At 36.1% G+C, this 17166-nt stretch overlaps 1 protein-coding gene and 6 non-coding genes across 7 annotated transcripts; 1 reads left to right on the forward strand and 6 right to left on the reverse strand.

Moving 5' to 3' along the window:
• Positions 1–89: 89 nt before the first annotated feature.
• On the forward strand, positions 90–1942 carry LOC111458055 (alpha-1,4-glucan-protein synthase [UDP-forming] 2-like). Its single transcript, XM_023100554.1, has 4 exons — positions 90–622; positions 853–1103; positions 1178–1346; positions 1425–1942. Exons 1-4 carry the CDS (start codon positions 299–301, stop codon positions 1758–1760), a joined length of 1080 nt encoding a protein of 359 aa, XP_022956322.1. The 5' UTR covers positions 90–298; the 3' UTR covers positions 1761–1942.
• Positions 1943–8118: 6176 nt separating this feature from the next.
• On the reverse strand, positions 8119–8192 carry TRNAI-AAU. The gene has a single exon. It is a non-coding gene; the product is annotated as a tRNA-Ile (tRNA).
• Positions 8193–8751: 559 nt separating this feature from the next.
• TRNAI-AAU lies at positions 8752–8825 on the reverse strand. The gene has a single exon. It is a non-coding gene; the product is annotated as a tRNA-Ile (tRNA).
• Positions 8826–9035: 210 nt separating this feature from the next.
• TRNAI-AAU lies at positions 9036–9109 on the reverse strand. The gene has a single exon. It is a non-coding gene; the product is annotated as a tRNA-Ile (tRNA).
• Positions 9110–9319: 210 nt separating this feature from the next.
• Positions 9320–9393, reverse strand: TRNAI-AAU. The gene has a single exon. It is a non-coding gene; the product is annotated as a tRNA-Ile (tRNA).
• Positions 9394–9603: 210 nt separating this feature from the next.
• Positions 9604–9677, reverse strand: TRNAI-AAU. The gene has a single exon. It is a non-coding gene; the product is annotated as a tRNA-Ile (tRNA).
• A 188-nt stretch (positions 9678–9865) lies between these two features.
• On the reverse strand, positions 9866–9939 carry TRNAI-AAU. Its single transcript has one exon. It is a non-coding gene; the product is annotated as a tRNA-Ile (tRNA).
• Between the last annotated feature and the right edge of the window lie 7227 nt (positions 9940–17166).

Raw genomic sequence — 17166 nt, forward strand, 5'->3', positions numbered from 1 at the left:
TTTTTTTTTTTTTTTTTTTTTTTTTTTTTTTTTTTTCTGAATGAAGAAGAAATAAACATAAGCTCATAAATTCATCCGATCAACCCGGCCAGTTTGACCACAGAACAATTCTTCGCTTTCCTTTGAAATTCGGACACCTCTCGCTCTTTCTCTACTTTAATGGCGCCTTTAAGCCACTCGCTTCTGCCTAACTCTACGCCCTCTCACAATCACTCCCATTTATAATTCCACTCTCAATCCCCAATTTCCTTCACATCCCCGTCTCCAATTCCAACCCCACCTCTCTGCTCCCTCTCCCATGGCTGACTCCGCCTCCTCCCCAACCTCATTGCTCAAAGATGAGCTCGACATCGTCATCCCCACCATCAGAAACCTCGACTTCCTCGAGATGTGGAGGCCCTTCTTCCAGCCCTACCATCTCATCATTGTCCAAGATGGGGACCCCTCCAAGGTCATCAAAGTCCCCGAGGGATTCGATTATGAGCTCTATAATCGCAACGACATTAATCGGATTCTGGGTCCTAGAGCCAATTGCATTTCCTTTAAGGACTCTGCTTGTCGATGCTTTGGCTACATGGTCTCCAAAAAGAAGTATATCTTCACCATTGATGATGATTGCTTTGTGAGTTCTCTTTCGCTTTTTTCTTCCTTTGTGATTGTTTGCTGATTGATTTTTTGTGGGTTGGGTTTACTTTTGTAATTAATTTATGTATTTACCTTGAATCTTCGGTTGGTTTTGAATGTCTGCCATCTGTTTGTGAAAATGCCTCACTGATGTGGGTTTGAACAAATCTTGTAAATATTGATCCAGGTTGAAGTTTTGAATCTGAATCCTTATGTTGTGTCATCTAGGTTGCAAGTGATCCGTCTGGGAAACCCATTAATGCACTTGCACAGCACATCAAAAACCTCCTCTGCCCCTCCACCCCCTTCTTCTTCAACACCCTTTACGATCCTTACCGAGATGGTGCTGACTTTGTGCGTGGATATCCCTTCAGTCTGCGAGAGGGTGTCCCCACTGCTGTTTCTCATGGCCTCTGGCTTAACATCCCTGATTATGATGCACCAACTCAGCTTGTTAAGCCTCTGGAAAGGAACACAAGGTATGGAATAATTTCCATAAGCCCCTAAGTTTCAGTCAAATTCGTTGTCTAATGAGCTTCATTCTCTGAAAAAGGTTTGTGGATGCTGTTTTAACAATCCCTAAAGGCACTTTGTTCCCCATGTGTGGTATGAATTTGGCATTTGACCGAGACCTCATAGGCCCTGCAATGTACTTTGGACTCATGGGTGATGGCCAGCCAATCGGTAGATACGACGACATGTGGGCAGGCTGGTGTATCAAGGTGCGCCCTTCTGCTCCTCTTCATAACCTAAGAAAAACAAAATAGTTCTTGAATTAATACGTTAGATCATATCTTTAGGTTATATGTGACCATCTGGGGCTGGGAGTGAAGACAGGGCTGCCATACATCTATCATAGCAAGGCAAGCAACCCATTTGTGAACCTGAGGAAGGAGTATAAGGGCATTTTCTGGCAGGAAGACATCATCCCATTCTTCCAACAAGTTGTTCTTCCAAAAGATTGCACCACTGTCCAAAAGTGCTACTTCGAGCTGGCCAAACAAGTGAAGGACAAGCTTAGCAAAGTAGACCCTTACTTTGACAAGCTCGCAGATGCGATGGTGACTTGGATTGAAGCTTGGGATGACCTCAACCCGGCTGGAGTTTCTACTAATATGCCCAATGGCAAACCTTAATTGTTTAGTCGAATCATGAAACTTAAAAGGGGTTTCTTTCCTTTTGGATTTTGGATGTATTTCTTGTTTTTCAATCTACTCTTCCTTATATGCTATAGAAACAATAAATATGGTGGTGATGAGGTTCTAGTTTGTACCAGAGTTGTGATACCCAGAAATATTATGAGATATACTTTTTTTCATATTGTTGTAGTTCGAACTTATTTTTCTTTTTTTGTTGGGAACATTTCAAATATAGTTAAATTTCAACGGAGAAAAAACAAATAAAATGCTAGCAAACAAGTTTGTGTATAGTTGGGCTCTTCATAAAAATATAGATATGTTAGACGAAAATTTAATACCAGCACATTGGTATTATATAAAAACATCACCATATTATACATATAAACATAAAAAATTAAAAAAAAAAAAGTTTTAAAATGATCAAACATAACATATTGATATTGAATTTAGAAGGTACAGGAAAACATTATTCATTCCATTAACCATCTCAAAGACAAATCTAATTTCCATAAGCTTAAAATTTATAAATTAAAAGAAAAAAATGCAGAAGCTAATAAAAATATAAAGACTAGTAGTATAGTAAGCTAATTGGAAAACACCAAATAAGAAGGGAACACATAAGTTAAAAGATAGGGTTGATTCATGGCCCTCCCTCCAAAGTTCGCTCCCTTTCGTGGGCAGCTCTCAGTCTTCAAAGTGGATAAAAATGGTATTGGCTAAAAAGAGTCATTCTCACCCATGTAAATTAAATGAAAAAAATGATGGTATTGGCTAAAAGAATCATTCTCACCCATGTAAATTAAATGAAAAAAAATGGTAGACATATTGAATGGGCTAAAAGAGCCCTTCGAGTCCAAAAATGGTAGACATATTGAATGGGCTAAAAGAGCCCTTCTCACCGGTAAAATATAGGAAATTCATAACTCACTCAAGAAATTAAATATTTTTTGGTCTAGTCTTATACAAATTTATTGTATATGATACCCCATTTACATGTCTACACCTGAAAGATTTGGATCAAATCATTTGTAAGATTACAAAGTATCAATAGTCTTATGAGGATAAGGCACCCAACCTTATTCATATAATATATAGACCTTTTAGGTTATTACTTGAACATGATCTCTCGTATGTCAACCCCATAATATTGAAGGTTACATTTGTATTATTAGTTTAAGACCACGGGCATCCATTTGAATGATACCAAAAGCTTACTTAATTTTCAGCAACAAAAGTAACAAAAAAAAAAAAAAAAAAGTTCGGAATCGATAATTTATTTATTACTTGCTATTTCTTATAGTGTATACTTGCACTTTTACTTGTGAATTTTACACCATTTTATTATATACATTCACTAAATTACAGTGAGTTGAAGCAAAAAAAGAAGTCACACTAAGATGAATTTTCTGCTGCTAAACTTAAATGTTGTAGAATTGAGTGTATGAACCCACCTATGAGTTTAGAATTTATTTTATACCCCGAAATAGAGAGAACCTTTAAGTGAAGGTTGAGGGAACAAAGGTTTAGAATGACATAACAAAATATACAACAAATAGACCTTGGAGTCCAACTAAATCAGGAGTTTGAAAATCGAGCATGGCTAATCTAGAGAGAATCACTGTTAATGTTATTCATTTAGAAAATGATAGAGAAAGAGAAATAAGAGAATATGCACATCCAGCTGTAGAAGAGTTAAATTCATGCATTATCAGACCCAAAATGCAAGTAACTACTTTTGAGCTAGAGCCCGTGATGTTTCAAATGATGCAAACTATTGAGCAATTTCATGGACGACCGTTAGAAGATCCCCACCTACATCTAAAGTCATTTTCGAAGTTAGCGACTCATTCTGATTCCAAGGAGATGATAAGATGTGATTAGATTTGTTGGGTTTTATGTCCTAAAACTCATAGTTTGTAAACAAAAACATATTCTATTTTCAATAAAGTTATTATTGATGTTTATTCATTAAAGATTGTTATGGAACAAAGTAAATTTTACGATCATTAATCTAAATCCAATAAACTAAGAATACTCTAGTTATAGTATGATTAATTGAACTATATGTAGAAATATATATGTAGAAATATATATGTAGAAATATATATGTAGAAATATATATGTAGAAATATAAGAGTGGATCAAGTTCAAGTATATAGTCAAAATGATCTATAGTACAGGGACAAGGCTGAGTACCTTATCCTGAGGACACTATGGATGCGGCCCACTTTTGTATATGATATAAACAATGTGATCACTAAATTGTACATGTGGAGACATGTGAGTGGGGACATCCTATGCAATGAGTATTGCATAAGATCGGATCATGAAGAAAATCACTCTCACTTTATAATACCGTTTACTGTTGAGACTGATTTTTTCACTCAATGACCTAGGTAACTCGACCTTAATTCTGAGCTAAGTATGAACTCCTGTTTATTCAAAATTATCCTTAGATTTGCATGGGTGAGAGTGGCCAGAGTTCGCCGACTCAATAAGCCTCCCATTTCAAGGGTAAGACTGGGTGAATAGTTGAGGACATAGGGTGAAAGATAGAATTCACTCCTACCCGCTTTTAGGGATAGTAGAGAAGTTGTTCCCTTAAGTACTGACTCCAGGTCTTGAACAAGGGGCCCCACCCTCTCATTGGCCCGAGAGGGATTCGGTTTAGTGGTTGGACCACAAACCAATTGTTCATTAGAGGATTAGTGGGACTTAAGGAACAAGCAATAACTTTAAGGGTAAAAACGGTAAATTGACCCAGCTCTAGTTACGAACAACTTGTGAAGGATTGACTTATTAATCATGGTTATATCAAATGGACATAAATATATCTATAGTGAGGGGAGTGCAACTACTAGGCTAGAGTAGAGTGTCCTAGTAGTTAACGAATGTTGGTCAAAAGGTTAATAAGTTTAGCCGGTTAATCTCGGATCGTTGGAGCCCATGATCTATAGGTCCATTAGGTCCCCCTGCTAGCTCATATCAGACTAAACCTTAGAACAGTGTGACGAGTGGGTTTGAAGTGTTCGAACTCAAATTAGGGAATATACGATATATTTAACCGCATTTTGATTTAATTACAAATTAAACAAAATGAGAGAATTGAAGATATTTAAATAAGATTTAAATATTTTAATTATGAATAGGGATTCATAATGAATATGTGCTCGAATTGATTTGGATTGGCATTTAATTTAATGTTAAATATTAATTAAATGGTTTAATTAATCCTTTAATATTATTTTGATTTGAAATTAATTATTTAAATTAATTGTTGAATTAAAATAGAGAAAGTTAAAATGTTGACTTCACTTCATTAAAAATCCATGTGTTGAGTTAGTGGAATTTTTAGTGTCAAAATTTGGTTAATTCAAACTTGGATGCTTGCCACATAATCCCACAAATTTGAGTGAAAGTTTGAGTTTAAAATTTGGTAATCTCAAATTTGCTTGAACATGCAAATATCACTCTATAAATAAAGTGATCAAGGTACATGGAAAGTCTTCTTGGAAAAACCTTGAAAAAAATCCTCACAAACTTTTAGTCACTCACCGGATTCCACAATCTCGTTCTAAGGCCGGAGAATAGTAGGGAAGACACTAGTGATGGTTTGAAACCGGTTCGTGAGGAAAAAGGAATTTGAACTACAAAAGGTTAGTACTCAAACTCCTTGAGTTTTAATGATTATGAACATGCTAGCTAATTTACTATAATTGATGTACTTTGAGTGCCTAAGATCCAAATTGCTTCTGCATGTGTTATAACAACACCATCAAAATTAAGATTATTCCCTTATTCTTTGAGGGACGATGCTAAATCATGGTTAAATATCTTAGAACCGGAACAATTCATTCTTGAAATACTCTAGTAGAGAAATTTTTTATCACGTATTTCCCACGCATTAGAAACACACAGTTCAAAAATGAAATCGTTGTTTTTCAAGAGTTTGAGGATGAAACACTAAGTAAAGCTTGAGAGATATTCAATGAGATGCTTAGAAAGTATCCTTACGGTGGACTACTTCATTGTATCAAAATGGAATTTCTACACAGGATTGAATATTATTGCTAAATAAGGTATTTCCTTATTCTTTGTGGGATGGTGCTAAATCATAATTGAATATCTTAGCACCGGGAACAATTGATTATGAAATAGTGTAGTAGAGAAATTTTTTATCAAGCATTTCCCACACACTAAAAATGCATGGTTCATAAATGAAATTGTTGTTTTTCAAGTGTTTCAAGATGAAACACTAAGTGAAGCTTGAGAGAGATTCTTATTCCCTTGTTTTAAGGGATGATGCTAAATCATTGTAACAGGAACAAGTGATGCTTAGAAAGTTTAGCAGATAAATTTTTTTGTAAATTATTTTCCACACACTAGAAACGCACAGTCATAAATGAAATTGTTGTTTTTCAAACGTTTGAAGATGAAACACTAAAAGAAGGACATGCTTAGAAAGTCTAGCAAAGAAACTTTTATCAAGTATTTCTCACATACTAGAAACGCAAAGTTCAGAAACAAAATTGTTGCTTTTCAAGCGTTTGAAGATGAAACACTAAATGAAGCTTAGGAGAGATTCAAGGAGGTGCTTAGAAAGTCCAGAATAGAAATTTTTTATGAAGTATATCCCACCCGTATTAGAAAAGATAAGAATTAATGAGAGAATGGTGTAGTGGATGTATTGGGTACCTAATAAGTTCGTAGTGCTATAACCCGTATTAGAAAAGATAAGAATTAATGAGAGAATGGCCCATGCAAGTATTGAACCTGCGACCTTCGCACTACTAACACAACGCTCTAATCAACTAAGCTAATAGGCCAACAATTTTGTACCCATTCCAGATCCGTAACACCTAGTCCAGTCAAACGAGTTTATAGGCATAATAAACATAAAACTTTTAAATTTTAGGTCATTATCTTAGAAGTTCGTAGTGCTGTACCATGTATTATAAAAGATGAGAATTAATGATAGATGGCCCATGGCCCATGCAAGTATTGAACCTGCGACCTTCGCACTACTAACACAACGCTCTAATCAACTAAGCTAATAGGCCAACAATTTTGTACCCATTCCAGATTCGTAACACCTAGTCCAGTCAAACGAGTTTATAGGCATAATAAACATAAAACTTTTAAATTTTAGGTCATTATCTTAGAAGTTCGTAGTGCTGTACCATGTATTATAAAAGATGAGAATTAATGATAGATGGCCCATGGCCCATGCAAGTATTGAACCTGCGACCTTTGCACTACTAACACAACGCTCTAATCAACTAAGCTAATAGGCCAACAATTTTGTACCCATTCCAGATCCGTAACACCTAGTCCAGTCAAACGAGTTTATAGGCATAATAAACATAAAACTTTTAAATTCCAGATCCGTAACACCTAGTCCAGTCAAACGAGTTTATAGGCATAATAAACATAAAACTTTTAAATTTTAGGTCATTATCTTAGAAGTTCGTAGTGCTGTACCATGTATTATAAAAGATGAGAATTAATGATAGTTAGGTCATTATCTTAGAAGTTCGTAGTGCTGTACCATGTATTATAAAAGATGAGAATTAATGATAGATGGCCCATTATCTTAGAAGTTCGTAGTGCTGTACCATGTATTATAAAAGATGAGAATTAATGATAGATGGCCCATGCAGGTGTCGAACCTGCTAGGCCAACGATTTTATACTTTTAGGCCATTATCTTAAAAGTTCTGTTGTGCTATAACACATATCATAAAAGATAAGATTTAATGAGAGATTATTGGATTGGCCCATGAAGGTGTTGAACCTGCGACCTTCGCATTATTAGCATGACGCCCAGATCCATAGCTCATAGTCTAGTCAATCGAGTTTAATATGCATAAAACTTTTAAATTTGAGGTCATTATCTTAGAAGTTCATAGTGCTATAAGACATAATATCATAAAAGATAAGAATTAATGAGAGATTTGCCCATGCATGTGTCGAACCTGCGAGCTTCGTGTTATTAGCACGACGCTCAAACCAACTGAGTTAATAGGCCAACAATTTTATGCACATCCCAGATCCATAACTCCTAATCCAATCAATCGAGTTTAAGTGACTTACTTTCAGAAGAATTAATGAGAGATTGGCTCATGTAGGTGTTGAACCTGCGACCTTCGCGTTATTAGCACGACACTCTAATAAACTGAGCTAATAAGCCAACGATTTTATGCCCATTCCCGTCCCATTGCTCCTAATGGAGTTAATCGAGCTCAAGTAACATACTTTTAGGCATAATAAACATAAAACTTTAAAATTTTAGGTCATTATCTTTGAAGTTCGTAGTGCTATAACCGTATTAGAAAAGATAAGAATTAATGAGAGATTGGCGCATGCAAGTGTCGAACCTACGACCTTCGCGTTATTAGCACAACGCTCTAACCAACTGAGCTAATAGGCCAACAATTGTATGCACATCCCAGATCCATAACTCCTAATCCAATCAATCGAGTTTAAGTAACATACTTTTTTTTGGCATAATAAACAGGAAACTTTTAAATTTTAGGCCATGCAACCTTGGCAATGATTTTATGCCCATTTCAGATCCATAGCTCCTAGTCTAATCAATCGAGTTTAATAGGCATAACAAACATAAAACTTTTAAATTTTAGGTTATTATCTTAGAAGTTCGTAGTGCTGTAACACGTATCATAAAAGATAAGAATTAATGAGAGATTGGCCCATGCAGGTGTCGAACCTGCGACCTTCGCTAACTAGCACAACGCTCTAACCAACTGAGCTAATAGGCCAATGATTTTATGCCCATTTCAGATCCATAGCTCCTAGTCTAGTCAATCAAGTTAACAAACATACAACTTTTAAATTTTAGGTTATTATCATAGAAGTTCGTAGTGTTATAACACGTATCATAAAAGATAAGAATTAATGAGGGATTGGCCCATGTAGGTATCGAACCTGCAACCTTTGCGTTATTAGCACAACGCTCTAACCAAAGTTTTTGGCCCATGCAGGTGTCGAACCTGCGACCTTCGCGTTATTAGCACGACGCTCTAACCAACTGAGCTAATAGGCCAATGATTTTATGCCCATTTCAGATCCATAGCTCCTAGTCTAGTCAATCAAGTTAACAAACATACAACTTTTAAATTTTAGGTTATTATCATAGAAGTTCGTAGTGTTATAACACGTATCATAAAAGATAAGAATTAATGAGGGATTGGCCCATGTAGGTATCGAACCTGCAACCTTTGCGTTATTAGCACAACGCTCTAACCAAAGTTTTTGGCCCATGCAGGTGTCGAACCTGCGACCTTCGCGTTATTAGCACGACGCTCTAACCAACTGAGTTAATAGGCCAATGATTTTATGCCCATTTCAGATCCATAGCTCCTAGTCTAGTCAATCAAGTTAACAAACATACAACTTTTAAATTTTAGGTTATTATCATAGAAGTTCGTAGTGTTATAACACGTATCATAAAAGATAAGAATTAATGAGGGATTGGCCCATGCAGGTATCGAACCTGCAACCTTTGCGTTATTAGCACAACGCTCTAACCAAAGTTTTTGGCCCATGCAGGTGTCGAACCTGCGACCTTCGCGTTATTAGCACGACGCTCTAACCAACTAAGCTAATAGGCCAATGATTTTATGCCCATTTCAGATCCATAGCTCCTAGTCTAGTCAATCAAGGTAACAAACATACAACTTTTAAATTTTAGGTTATTATCATAGAAGTTCGTAGTGTTATAACACGTATCATAAAAGATAAGAATTAATGAGGGATTTGCCCATGCAGGTATCGAACCTGCGACCTTTGCGTTATTAGCACAACGCTCTAACCAAAGTTTTTGGCCCATGCAGGTGTCGAACCTACGACCTTCGCGTTATTAGCACGACGCTCTAACCAACTGAGCTAATAGGCCAACAATTTTATGCACATCCCAGATCCATAGCTCCTAATCCAATCAATCGAGTTTAAGTAGGCATAATAAACAAAAACCTTTTAAATTTTAGGTCATTATCTTTGAAGTATGTAGTGATATAACCCGTATTAGCAAAGATAATTATTAATGTAAACCCGTATTAGCAAAGATAAGAATTAATGAGAGATTGGCCCATGCAGGTGCCAAACCTGCGACCTTTGCGTTATTAGCACGACGCTCTAACCAACTGAGCTAATAGGCCAACGATTTTATGCCCATTCCAGACCCATAACTCCTAATGCAGTCAATCGAGTTTAAGTGACACACTTTTGACATAATAAACATAAAACTAATAAAATTTGTGTCATTATTTTCGAAGTTCGTAGTGCTATAACCCGTATCATAAAAACAAAAGAATTAATGAGAGATTGGCCCATGCAGGTGACAGAACCTGCGACCTTCGCATTATTAGCACGATGCTCAACCAACTGAGCTAATAGGCCAATGACTTTATGCACATTCCAGATCCATAACTCCTAATCCAGTCAATCGAGTTTAAGTGACATACTTTTAGGCATAATAAACATAAAAATTTTGTTAAGTCATTATCTTTGAAGTTCGTAGTGCTATAACCGGTATCATAAAAGATAAGAATTAATGAGAGATTGGCCCATGCAGGTGTCGAACCTGCAACCTTCGCGTTATTACCAACTGAGCTAATCGACCAATAATTTTATGTACATTCCGAATTGTAGATCCTAATTTAGTCAATCGAGTTTAGGTTACATAATTTTCTTAAAACTTTCAAATTTCAAGTCATTATCTTTATAGTTCATAGTGTTGTAACTCCATATCATGAAAGATAAAAATTAATGAGAGATTGGCCCTTGCCCATGCAGGTGTTGTGACCTTCACATTATTAGCGCGATTCTTTAATCAACTTAGCTAATAGACTAAAGGTTTTATGCATGTTCATAAAACTTTTTAATAACCCCGTATCAGGAAAGCTATGAATTAAAAGAGATTATCAACCCATGTGGTGTCAAACCGACGACCTTCACTTTATTAGTACAAACGCTCTAACCAACTAAATCAACCCATGTGGTGTTGAACCTACGACCTTCACTTTATTAACACTTTATTAGCACAAACGCTCTAACCAACTAAATCAACCCATGTGGTGTTAAACCTACGACCTTCACTTTATTAGCACAAATGCTCTAACCAAGTAAGCTAATAGGTGAAAGCTTTATGCATGTTACTTTACGATAGCTCATAATCAAGTCAATCGAGTTAAGTGACATAATTTTATGCCTAATAAACATAAACTTGCGACCTTCGAGTTATTAGCACAACACTCTAACCAACTAAGTTAATAGGCCAAAGATTTTGTGAACATTCCAGATCCGTTAATAGGCTAGTGATTTTATGAACATTCCAGCTAATTTTATGTATAAAAACTTTAACTTTCATAGTTAATGAGAGATTGGCTCATGCAAGTTGAGTGCTAGTGTTGTGGTCCATGTAGGTGTCAAACGTGCCACTTTCACATTATTAACACAACACTCTAACCAACTGAACTAATAGGCCAAAACTCTAACCATTTGAGCTAATAGTCAAAATGTTTTCTACACATTCGAGATCAGTAGGTCCTAATCCAATCAATCGAGTTTAGGTTACATAATTTTAGACATAATAAACATAAAACTTAGTGTTGTAACCCCATATCATGAAAGATAAGAATTAATGAAATTGGCACATGGAAGTGCCTCTAACCAACTGAGCTAATAGGTGAAAGTTTTTATGCAAATTCCAAATGGGTAGTTCCTAATTCAGTCAATGAGTTTAGGTTACATAATTTATGTTTGAGTGTTGTAACCCCGTATAATAAAAGATAAGAATTGCGATCTTTGCGTTATTACGCAACGCTCTAACCAACTGAGCTAATAAGCCAAAGGTTTTATGCTCATTCCAGATCGGTAGCTACTAATCCAGTCAATCGAGTTTAGGTTACATAATAAACTTAAAACTTTCAAATTTTAAGTCATTATTTTTAAAGTTTGTAGTGATGTAGTTTTATAAACGCATCGAGCTTCAGTAGTTTTGTCAAAATATCTGCAATTTGTTCTTGTGCGACACAATGCTTCAATTCAATAACTGCATCACTGGTCAAATCACGCAAGAAATGAAACCTCACATCAATGCGTTTGCTGCGTCCATGCATGATTGGATTCTTGGATAGCTTAATAGTGGAACTGTTTTCACATAACACAGTGATACACTTGTCTTGAAAATGACCAAGTTTTTTCAAAACTCACCTTTTCCATACCCCTTGACAAACACAGGAGGTGGCTGCCACAAATTGTGCTTGGACAAAGTAACTAACAGGTTGTTGTTTGGAGGACCAAGACAAAACTCATCACTTAGTAAAAACACATAACCAAAAGTGCTTTTTCTGTCATCTATATCTCCAGCATAATCACTGTCAGCATATGCTATCACTTCTCTCCATTACTCCTTTTCCGATAAAGAACTCCCAATATACAGTACCTTTTAAGTATCTCAACACCCTTTTTGCTGCTTGCAAATGCAATTTAGTTGGACTTGCCATAAAATTGCTAATGAGAGACACTACATACATTAAATCCGGACTTGATGCAGTTAAATACATAAGACTTTCAATCAATTGTTTAAACATAGTAGCATTGACCATGACTCCTTGTTCATCCTTTTTCCGTCAACCCCAGGAACAATAGGGTTACACTACTACTTTTTTTCATCCTAAACTTCTCGGAAACTTCTTTTGCATACTTTTCTAACTAATATAAATGCCTTCAGGATTTTATAAAATCTCTACCCAAAAAAATATTTCATTTTTCTCAAATCAGACATTTCAATCAAGTTTCATAGAATTCTTGAACTTAACAAACATGCTCTCATCATTACCAGTAAAAATTAGATCGTGAACATATAGACTAACAATCAAAATTTTACCTTCATCTCCTGTTTGTATGAATAAAGTATGGTCACAGTTGCACCTCTCAAATTCTTCTTTGACAAAATGTGCTCCAATTCGACTTTATCATGCATGTGGGGCTTGTTTAAGGCCATATAATGTCTTCTTCAATTTGTATACCTTGTATTCTTGACCTTTCTTCTCACCTTATGGTTGCTCAACAAACACTGCTTCTTTTAATTCTCCATATAAGAAAGCATTTTTCACGTCAAGCTGATACACGTTCCAACTATTTCGAGCTGTTAAATCAATTATCATTTGAATAGTATCTCACCTACCCATAGGTGCAAACACCTCGGTATAATCTATACCATGTTGCTGTGCATAACCTTTTCGTTGAGTTTGGTTTTGAAAATCCACTGTACTCCAATCTTCTTCATTCATTTAGGCAAATCTGTCAACTCCCAAGTCTCATTTCGTTCAATGGCTTCTATCTCCAAGTCCATTGCAGCTCTCCATTTTGAACATTGAATAGCTTTTTCAAAGGTAGTCGAATCTGTAATTGAGATTTATATAACTAAATTGTTGTGCTTAGCTTCTTCAGAAAATTTCTCCCTGTTCATATAATCTTCCATCCATAATGGTGCTCTTCTGTAACTCACTTCGGATGTGCTTTCTTCAGATGTTGAAGAATTTGATTCAGATGACTCACCGAAAGATGTACTACCCCCTACTTCTGCTACCACCTCCTCTTCAGATTTTTCCTCACTTTGTTCATGTTTGCTTCCTTCTCTATTACTATCTTCCCATTCGAGGGTATCAAGTCTAGCTTGTTCATTATTTTTCCTCCAATTCCAACACTTATTTTCTTCAAAAATTACACCTTTGCTTACAACTATCTTCTTGGACACTAGATCATAAAGTCTATATGTTTTAGACTCAGACTCATCCCTAGCAGCACACACTGAAAACTTTTATCATCTAATTTCTTTCTCTTACCATCTGATACATGAACATGGTTAATGCATCCAAAAACTAAAAAATAATCAACATTAGGTTTTACGTCACTCCAAGCCTCCTTAGGAGTCATATCTTTCACTACCACTATAGGACTTTTGTTGAGCATGTGCACTGTCTAGTTTGCTGCTTTTTGCTAGAAATTCTTTGGAACTTGCTTCTCTGATAATATACTTCTGACCATGTTCATGATTGTTACTTTTGCGCTCGGCTACACCATTTTGTTTGAGAGTGTAGGCTGCAATAAGTTGTCTACTAATACCATTAGTTTTACAAAAAAATATTGAACTCGTGAGAGGTCCAGTCTCCTTTTCAACAAGATTTTTGAAATTCTTGAAGATAGTAAAGACTTCAGATATTTCAGTAAGGAAATATATCCACACTTTGCAACGGTAATCATCATTAAAACTTAAAAAATATTTCTTTTTACTGTTGGAAAGAGGTTTGATGGGTCCACAGATGTCTGCATGTACCATTTGCAGCCTTTGTGTTGTTCTCCATAAACTTCTATTTAGAAATGCATCCCTATGTTGCTTTTCCACCATGCAATCATTGCATATTTTAGAAGATATATTCGATTGGGGTTACTCTCTCACCATTTGCTTATGTTACAATATTCTCAAACCTTTGAAACTTAGATGCCCATATTTGCAGTGCTAAAAATGAGTCATTTAGGTATGTAGAAAACATTATTGATTATCCGAGTGACTCTAACAACTTGCAACTAAAACATTATTGATTACCCGAGTGACTCTAACAACTTGCAACCTAATTTTATCTTTTCCCAACACCGCCATCTTGTAATTATTTCCAAGCTTCACAGATTGTTGGAATTCCTCATCAAGATCTGAGAACCATTCCTTGTTTGCACACATATGATTGCTACACCCCGAATCAAAGAATCAAACATCTTCCCTCCTTGATTGAGCTTCACATATGACATCATGAACATTTCTTCTTCCTCCTCAAGCTCAACATAATTTTTTTTCTTCTCTTATTGAGGACACTCATATCTAAAGTGTCCTAACTGATGACATTTATAACATTCAACTGTAGTTTTATTGAATGGATGTCTACCTCTTCCTTGAAAAGCTTCACGAGCTCAATCACCTCCTCTTCCACTCATTCTATTTTCGTATGTCTTCTTTAGTGCTTGTTCATCACCTACACGTTCATTCAGTATTTGCTCATATACCAACAAGTTGCTTTACAATTTATCGATAGTTAAAGTGTCTAAGTTATTAGACTCTTCAATTGAAGATATAAGATAGTCAAATCTTGAGGTCATTGATCTCAAGACTTTTTCAATAATCTCCACTTGTTTCATGTTTTCGCCATGAATTTTTATCTTGTTTGAATGATGAGAGTTCGAGCAAAATATGCATCAACACTCTCCCCTCTTTCATCTGTAGGACTTCAAACCCTTTCCTAAGAGCTTGGAGTTGTGCTCTTTTGGCTCTTGTGGAATCCTGGTACTTCTGCTTCATAGACTCCCAAATTCGTTTGACAGTATCTCTATTAAGGATCGTTCCCATAATAGTTTGATCAATGGGTTGGATCAAATAATTCTTGACCTTTAAGTCTGCCGTTGTTTTTTGTTGTGCTTCGATAATCACCACTCCTTCTGTTGCGGCAGGAATTTCGGTCTCCACCGAAGACCAATATTCCTTTGAGCGAAGAAAATTTTTCATAAGTATAGACCAATGACTATAATGGCTATCAAACTTAGGAATGGTTGAATGAAATTGGTTTCAGCTGCCAAATTTGAATCTCTTTCAACTCACTCTTCAAAAAAAAAAAAAAAAAAAAATTCTTTTCTCACAATCCAGCCTTGCAAGGTGGCATACCCAATGTTGTAAACTCATGCAAACTAACTCAAAATAGAACTCTCAAATCAATTGGGTTCAAAAACTAATAACACAAAGATTAAAATAGCAAACTCCAAAGCTAAAAATTAACAACCCACTAAATTAGGTCCTGACACTACTAAAGGAACGGACATCTAAATAAATGTTCTAAGCTAGACATTTCAACCCTGTCTAGTATGACCATCTTCAACATTAACTGCCACGATCTACACCGGAGGCAAGTGCAAAAGAGAACATAGTCTGAGCATAGCCAAAAAAGATGGCGAAGAACGGTCGTCGGAGCACGCAAAACAAACATAGGGTAGAGAGAATTGGAAAATTTTCATAAAAATAGGTCAAGAAGAGGAAGCCCGCGGATTAAGTTGCATTCGGTCCTAGTAGACTGCTGTCGTTAGATAGTAACCAACCACGCATGAAATCACATGGCCTACAATCACCTAGAACCCTGCCAAGAATCACTAAGCACCCAACTCAACCTATGCGAGTTAGAAAATTATTGCCCACAGACGACTCAACCCATTAACGACCCACGAACCTCGCGCTGACTCGAGTTGCGACCCATGCTCCTTCTCCCGCTGATTCGAGTTACGACCCGTCTCCTTCTCCCCCTGACTCGAGTCACAACCTAGGCTCTCCTCTTGTTGACTCGACACTCGACTCATGCTCCTTCTCCTGCTGACTCACATGTGGCACGCATGTCCAAGCCACCCTCAGTATGCGGCTCCACCTCAGTTCAGTGTCTTGTGCTCGGCTCCACTTGGCTTGTATACGGCTTGACGGCTCCAATTCAGATTAGGCAGCGTATTGGGCTCAGATTATCAATTTGAAGTCTCAGGACCATTTCCCAATATTTAGGACCGTTCTAAAGCCAATTTTGACATTTTTAGGAGAAACTGAGAAATTGAGGCGAGTATAACTACTATTTTGGTCAACTTAAGTTATTTAAAGAGCAAAAAGTATAATTAGTTGATAGTAATGGATTAATTGGATCATATATTGCGTCTAATTCACTGATGTGTTTCTATATAAGGTGAAATTGGACTTCAAGGTTAGGTTCGAACTAGCTCTAAGACTATTTAGTGACTTCGATTTAGGCAAACCAAGTAAGTAGCTCTATCTTGGTTGGATGAATTGTATTATGTATGATGATATGTGCTTCATAGCCACTACACATGTCATAATTATGATTATTGTGTTATGCTATGCTCTACTATGTTATGTTGTGCTATGTTGTGTTATGTCATGTTTATAAGGTATGTGTTATGTCATGTTTATAAGGTATGTGTTATGTCATGTTTATAAGGTATGTGTTATGTCATGTTTATAAGGTATGCTATAGTATGACTATGCCATGTTGTAGTAACATGATATAATGTTGATAATCTATGATGCATAAACCTCCATTACCATGTCATGTAAGCTATTTATATATGAAAGATTTAAGAGGAGCTATGTAAGCATAATTCACAAACATATGCTATAAATGAATGGAGGTTTGACTTGCATCATAAATTTATGCCAAGATTTTAAGCTATGGAGACCTCATGTACTTTTATATTTTTATATGTCATATGCATTGGGATACTTCCCCATTATAATTAGTATGGACACATAACTATGACATTTATGCTCGTCAAGATGTTATGTG

The sequence above is a fragment of the Cucurbita moschata genome, unplaced genomic scaffold (assembly GCF_002738365.1).
Source record: "Cucurbita moschata cultivar Rifu unplaced genomic scaffold, Cmos_1.0 Cmo_Scf00020, whole genome shotgun sequence".
NCBI lineage: Eukaryota > Viridiplantae > Streptophyta > Magnoliopsida > Cucurbitales > Cucurbitaceae > Cucurbita > Cucurbita moschata.

What these genes read in the sequence shown, in the direction of transcription:
- LOC111458055 (XM_023100554.1), top strand. Translation starts at nt 299, where the DNA reads ATGGCTGACTCCGCCTCCTCCCCAACCTCATTGCTCAAAGATGAGCTC. An exon ending in CCATTGATGATGATTGCTTT is followed by an intron (nt 623 to 852) that starts GTGAGTTCTCTT and finishes TGTGTCATCTAG; the next exon opens with GTTGCAAGTGATCCGTCTGG. An exon ending in CCTCTGGAAAGGAACACAAG is followed by an intron (nt 1,104 to 1,177) that starts GTATGGAATAAT and finishes TCTCTGAAAAAG; the next exon opens with GTTTGTGGATGCTGTTTTAA.